The sequence below is a fragment of the Sciurus vulgaris genome, assembly GCF_902686455.1.
Source record: "Sciurus vulgaris genome assembly, chromosome: 14".
Classification (NCBI taxonomy): domain Eukaryota; kingdom Metazoa; phylum Chordata; class Mammalia; order Rodentia; family Sciuridae; genus Sciurus; species Sciurus vulgaris.
Genome location: NC_136475.1, coordinates 12,470,860 through 12,477,737, shown reverse-complemented (window position 1 = coordinate 12,477,737; position 6,878 = coordinate 12,470,860). Strand labels below are relative to the sequence as shown.

The 6,878-nt window shown below is 49.8% G+C and overlaps 1 protein-coding gene across 7 annotated transcripts in view; it reads left to right on the top strand.

Annotated features, from left to right (window-relative positions):
• Positions 1–226: 226 nt before the first annotated feature.
• TBC1D8 (TBC1 domain family member 8) overlaps positions 227–6,878 on the top strand; it is a 115,525-nt gene continuing 108,873 nt past the window's right edge. For 4 of the 7 annotated variants that reach the window (XM_079110999.1, XM_079110993.1, XM_079110991.1 and 1 more), the window contains exon 1: positions 228–564. In XM_079110999.1, coding sequence (XP_078967125.1) covers positions 438–564 — 127 coding nt within the window. In that variant the 5' untranslated portion in view covers positions 228–437. Of the gene's footprint in view, positions 565–4,973; positions 5,107–6,878 lie in introns of those variants that run through there. The other 3 variants (XM_079110995.1, XM_079111000.1, XM_079110997.1) reach the window with 3 other exon arrangements.

Sequence of the window (6,878 nt, the reverse complement as noted above, 5' to 3'; positions counted from 1 at the left end):
CGCCCGGGGTTGGAGCCGCGCCGCTGCCCAGGCGCTCCCCGCGATCTCGACGGGGACTGGAGGGAGGGGACCTGGCAGCGGGATCGGACTTCCTCTCTCCACTCCGGAACTGTGAGTCGGGCGGCTGGGACGCGGAAACCCGGGAGGCGCCGCGGGAGCCGGCGGGGCGGGGGCGGCCGGGGGCGGGGCCGGCGCGGGGCTGGGCGGGACGGGGGCGGGGCGGCGCGCCGGCTGCGCGGGGTGCGCGGGGCGCGCGGGGTGCGCGGGGCGAGCTGCTCCGGCTGCGCTCCCAGAACTGCGAGCGCTGCGCACCGGCCGGTGTGCGGTCCCCGCGCGCAGCCGCCGCCACCGCCTCCTCCCGAGCGTGCTGGGCCCGGTGCGGCCGGTGGCCGCGGCGATGTGAAGCGGGAGCCCTCCAGCGCGGCCGGATCGCCGCGATGTGGCTCAAGCCCGAGGAGGTGCTGCTGAAGAACGCCCTGAAGCTCTGGGTGACCCAGAAGAGCAGCTGCTACTTCATCCTACAGCGGCGCCGCGGGCACGGCGAGGGGGGCGGTCGCCTCACCGGTAAGGGTCTCGCGGGGGTGGGCCGGGCCCGGGGCCTCGCTCCCTGCCGCGCCTGCGGCTCCCCGCCCCGGGCTGAGTCGCAGGTGGCGATTTTCTGGGAGACACCGGGCCAGGATGGCCCTCCTCGGGTTTGTTTTCCTTTCTTCTGCAATTCTCTTGCAACCTCCCGTCGAGGTTGAGCCAGAGGGACTCGCGGGCTGGGCATTTTCCCGGGTGAGGCAGGTGTCTTTGCCACCTGGCTGGGTGAGCACCTGGAGGCCAGACTCGGTTCAGGGATTGGAGAAGAAACGCCGACTGGAGCTTGAGCCGAGGGCGCGCGGGAGGTGGGGAAGCGGGGGGACACCCCCTGGGAGGGCAGTGGATCTCTGTGCTGGGTGCCAGGTGACAGCGGGTCGCCCGGGCAGGCCTGGACTTGGCCATTTGGTCGTGCCTGAGACTCCAGGTGGTGTCGCGGCTGGAGACTCTTGGCCAGCCCATGGTGAGGCGCAGCTTGGGAGGTCTGCTGTGTGGGCCTGGGACTGTGTCCATTTGCCTAGGAGAAACTGAGGTAGTGTGATTCCCAAACATTTGATCTTAGTAGCAAAAATGAGCCAGGGGTTTTCCCCCTTCACTGTCTTCTGGGGAATGACAGGGAACACAAAACAACAGAAACCAAAACCAGACAAAGAAACCTCAGGCTTGTGAAGTTGACGAAAAACGAGGCTTTTTTTTTTTTTTTTTTTTTCTAAAAGTTATGATCCAAAGCTTTTGGAAATTGAGGCCAGCTTGCATTAGCTAGAACACCTGTTTAAACAGATCAATGAAGGAAACTGTGGTTGTACTTAGGGGATCTATGTGAAATTTTCCAGTTTTGAAATCTGAACAACAGTGACCTTCTGTCACAGTCCTCCTAACAGCAAGGTCATAAAAGTCAGAAGACCAGGTTGGGTGCCCAGGTTAACTGTTGGTGATTCCTGAGCCAGTCTGGGGAAGGCTATCCAATCATGTCCAGTAGGGGAAATGGACCAATATGGCAGAACCAAGTTCAAGGGGAGTTACTGTGCTGTAACTTAACCTCAGAGAAAGCTGGCAGCTGGTTTTGTTAGAGGAGGGAGGCTTGATGGAGACCCCAAGAGTGGGTAGGAGTTGGCAGGAGGATTGGAGGTGGAAGGGTCCTGGTGAGAAGCAGAGACAGCAGGTGGCTTTCGGGGGAGGAGTTCGCACAGAAGGCAGGAATCCATAGGGGCCTGTGAGGGCCTCTGAGCTGCAGAGTGGTGATTAGTACCCTGGCTCTTGGGAAGTGGAGCTTGGTGGAGCCTTGCAGGGCCCAGCAGAGGTGAAGAGGAGAGGGGTTTGTGCCCCATTCATTGATGATAGTGTATCTTAATTTATGGTGCATTGAGTAGGGTACCTGGTTTACAGATGGTCTCCATTATAGTCAAGGATACTCATCCTTGACTCAGCCCTGAGTACAGGGCTTGGAGGTTTGTGAAGTGGGAAGCCTAGGATGATTTGTCCTACGAATGCTGAGATTGTGTGTGCTGCTTTGGGAAAGATCTATGAGGGCAGGTGAATAGGGCCTGTAGCTTCCAGGTCACCCCATCCAGCAGGCCCTAGACATGGAGGCAAAGCTGCCTGAACGGTGCCTGGTCGTGCTTCTGACTCTGATTTCCAGAGTCTCGGTGTGATGAATGCTGAATGATAAGGACCCCTTGCCCTTGCATTCTCTAACCAAGCAGATCTCGTGTTGTAATACCTGAGCTTTGGTTTGAACTTGCTGTGAATATGCAGATCATTCTTAAAGGCAACAAAAAGTTAAAGAAATTAAAAAAGGAGGAAGGCCCACAAGAAGACACTTTGCTTTATTTCTTAGAGACCCAGAACCTCCTATTGATTGTGCAAGGGTGACATCTCCTGTGTAGCCTGATATTGACCTTTGGGCATTTAGCCTGGAAGTGAGTGGCATGGGTGTGCCAGTTGAGCAGCCCAGACCTACCATATCACCATGGTGCTAGTCTTCTTGGCGCCACATAAGGATTTTGTAAAGTCAAGACTGATTGGCCACAGGCCAGCTCTGTGTCGGTGGTTTTAGGAAAAGGTAGAAATTCAGTGCGACAGACTTTTGGCAGTTTAAGAGTTTAAAATTTGGATTTAGTCTATGAAAATAACGGGTACTGAAGTAAAAAGCATTCTATTTTATTTTATTTTTTCGTGGCTAGGGGTTGAATGTAGGGTCTCCAGCAAGCGAGGCAAGCACTCCATCACTGAATTACATTGTCATCCCTTTTATCTTCTGCAACATAGTCTTCCTGAGTTGACAGGCTCTGGGAACTTGTGATCCTCCTGCCTCAGCCTTCTGGGTAGGTGGGCACGTGGGCGTGTGCCTCCAGGCTGGGTTACTCTTCTTTGGAGGAGAGCAAGTAGAGGGGGTGAAGAAGGGTTGGGAATAAAATGTGAGGGTACGGTAATCAAAAAGTGTCCCTTTTACTGAAATGCTAAATTTGTTGTCAGGTAGAAGTTTAAACATAAGGTCTGGAAGCTAATGTGATATGCATTGCCAAACTTCAGAAATATGTTTTTATTTCATTGAGGATTATCATTTGCTATCCTACTTACACACACACACACACACACACACACACACACACACACTCACTCACACTCACTATGCACCTCCCTGTTTTATTTTTTTCTCCATAACTTTTCAACTTTCTAATATGTATAGTATACTCATGTGTTTTCGTCATAGTTTTTCCTTACTTAATTACCTATTTATGCGGGTGTGTATGTTACTTATGATGAGGCCTAGCATATAACATACGTTGGGTAAACATTTTTTATGGCTCTTTTCTCGTGGGTGTGTGTGTGTGTGTGTGTGTGTGTGTGTGTGTGTGTTTGCCCTCAGGTTGAACCTGGTTTTTATGGGTGCATTATAATTATACATAATAGTGGAATTAGTTGTTACATATTCCTGCATGCACACGATGTCCCAGTAGCATTTGGTCAGTGTCACGCCCCAGGATTTCCCCTTTCAGCCAACACTTGGATGAATAGGTGGGTGAATGCATTTATAAAGGATGGATCCCACTTTTTTCTTGCAAGTTGGATGGGCGTAGAGGCCTCGCTTTTCCAGCTGAGGCTGAGCTGATGGAATGGAACAGGAGGATGCCCATCTCTCCTCTGCTTCCTGTTTACCTGCAGTTGACCACAGGGGAGCTGGAGTGGTGGGACACAGGGTCCTCCTCCATCTGCTTGTTTTTCTTTCTTTTCTTGTAGTTCCTGCTTTTGAGGGGAGAGCATCGTGGCACCGTGGCACTGACTTCTCAGGTGGCCAGGCACAGGCAGGCTGACCTTACCATCTCCTGGAACCTAGTTCTTTCCTTTTTGATTTTTCATTATTGGTGCATTGGGTCATACCTAAGAGTGGGGTTCGTTCTGACATATTGGTAGATGCACAGAACATAGTTTCCTCCATTTCACTCCCCAGTACTATCCTCTTCCCTACCCTTCTTCCTCCCTCTGACCCCCTCCCTCTATTGGTTTTCTAATTTTTTAGATGTGTTTTTAGTTGGTACGTTGTAGTTCTATATCAACAAATGCATTTTGATATATTCATACATGCACATAGCGTGATTTGATCCCCGTTATTTCAAGTCTTCCCCTTTCCCTCCCACTCCTCATGCTTGGTCCTCTGTTTCTACTTTACTGCTCTTCCTTCTGTTCTTGGGAGATCCCCTTTTTAATTCCTGACTTTTGCGGGGTGGGTGTCAGGGAGGGCAGGAAGGAGACCTGGCTGGAAATGAACTCCTGGGCTCTGGGCAGTACGAGGCTGCCCCCCACCTTCAGGTTAACAACAGAGTGTGTTCAGTGTTAGGAGGTGTTTCCAGACTTCTGCGACACAGGCAGTTTTGCCACACTGGGAAGGAAGTAAAGTTATACAGTGTTCACTTGGATACGGCCTCCAGCCGTGGGAATATTTCTTACAAAAGTTCAGTCTGCTCTGGGAGAACAAGGAGAGGGAGAAGTTAGCGCGTGGGAGGCAGTGGACAGTGAGAGACAGTGAACAGAGAGAGCACAGGCCACCGCTGCCCCTCCCAGGGCTCTCTGAAACCCTTCAAGATGGGATCAGTGGAACCCTAAACACACGATATTGGGTTGGGGTTGTGGTCAGTGGTAAAGCATTTGCCCTGCATGCGTGAGGCCCTGGGTTCGATCCTTAGCACCACATAAATAAATAAAATACGGGTATTGTGTCCATCTACAACTAAACATTTTTTTAAAATTAAAAAAAAAACAGACCCAGTATCATTGCCCACATTCGACCCTCTGAAGGATTTTATTTTGCAGAGTCCGATTATGTGTCTGCCTGTGTCATCTTGCAGAGACTGGTCATGGTGAAGTTATAACATGAATAAACTTGCTGTTTGCAGAAAGCTTGCTTTAACCCCAGTTCTCATCGTTGCATCTGAACCGGTGATGGCCTGAACGAGTCCCTAAACAATGAGGGTCGGGGTGGAAGATGGTGTAGTGGAAAATAGTGGATAATGCTGGCTTTGAGTCAAGGTGAGTCTGTCGGTTACAAATCTAGACCGAGAGGTCCGACCGAGTTTATCCAGTTCTTGGCACCTGTGGTAGAACTCAGCCTTAAGATGGAGAAAGGCTGGCGTTTCCTCTGGAGGGTCAGAAACTGTTCCACTTCAGGCTTTACCATTTTTTTCTTTTAAGTATTTTTTAAAGTTGTTGATGGACCTTTATTTTATTTATATGCCATGCTGAACCCAGTGCCTCACACATGCTTGACAAGTGCTCTGCTGCTGAGCCGCTGCCCCAGGCCCTAGCTTTACCATGTTTTTCTTTCTACTAGGAGTGCGTGAGGGTTGCAGTTAAAGGTTAGAATTAAGCAGTATACACTGAGAGCATAATTTGTGCTTGGCATCTGGTTGGTTTGAAAAAAAGTAACATTTAGCAAAGGGCTTCTGGGAATCAAGGTACTGGGGATTGAACTCAGGAACACTCAACCACTGAGCCACATTCCCAGCCCTATTTTGTATTTTTGTATTTTATTTAGAAACGGGGTCTCACTGAGTTACTTATGGCCTCAATTTTGCTGAGGCTGTCTTTGAACTTGTGTTCCTCCTGCCTCAGCCTCCCAAGCCACTGGGATTACATGCATGCACCATTGCACCTGGCTGTATTTCTTAAGTATGATTAAAAGATTAAATATTTAAAAGCATGTTGGGTAAGTATTGCCCAAAGGCCAACAAATGGGCATTTTGCAAGATTTGGTTAACGGGCTTCTTTACCCCATCAATAGGGAACTTCACCTTGGTGTTTGTTCGTGCATTGAGTCTACACCTCATGCTGTGCCTAGTGTGAATCGCCTTCCTTTGGAACAGGGTCCCTCAGACTAGGGGCGACATGTGGGGCCACCAAGCCTGCTCAGAATGACTGTTGGAAGGCTGGAACCTGATGGAGCCCAGCATGGTGTTGCTTTCTTAGCCAGTCTGGTGTTGACTGGAGTCCCGCTCAGGTAGCTGAATTTGTTGGTGCATTTTATTTCAACCAGTGGTGCAAATCTTTGGCTCAGCACAGCTGCCTGAGGCGTTGTGCGGAAGTCTCAGATGTTGGCTCTGAAGTCTGACTTGCTTTGGTCCTGTTTCCCCAAAGTACCATAAGGAAGAAATCACAAATAAAGGAAGTAGTTTGAATTTAGATGTGTAAAACTGAGAAATGTAAGGAGTAAAAAGTAAATGGTACATCTTTAAGGACTGATAAACCTTTAATAAACACTCTGAGGTTTCCAAGAATTGCAGTTAATGAGAGCCTAATAGAGGCCACGTAGTTGTAATTAGATAATCAAAGGAGGTATACTCTGTGTCACTCCAGGACATCATAAGAAGTACAAATTGTGTACCTTTTATGTGGGTAGCAAGGCTGGTTCTTTCAGCCTAATTGGAACTCCTTAGGAGAGGAAACCCCGAGTTAACCCTTTGTGGTATCTTTTAAAGAATTTATTTCCTAGCAGCAAAGGGGCAGGGGTTTTTTGATCGTGACTGCACATTCTGGTGGCATTCATCGAAGGTGATTGTAGTAAACCTGATAGTATTCCAGCAGACTTTCTCTGGTTTTTATTGTTCTTTGTTTTTTGTGATGTTGGGGATTGAACCCAGGGCTTCATGCATGCTAGGCAGGCATTCTGCCACTGAGCTATAGCTCCATCCCCCTTTCTCTGGTTTTTAAAGCTCTCCTCAGGTATGTTACAAAGCAGCCCTGAACTTCCTGTCATGCTCCTTGGAGTCGCATGCGCTGACCTGCCCGGGTCCCAGCTGCTGCTC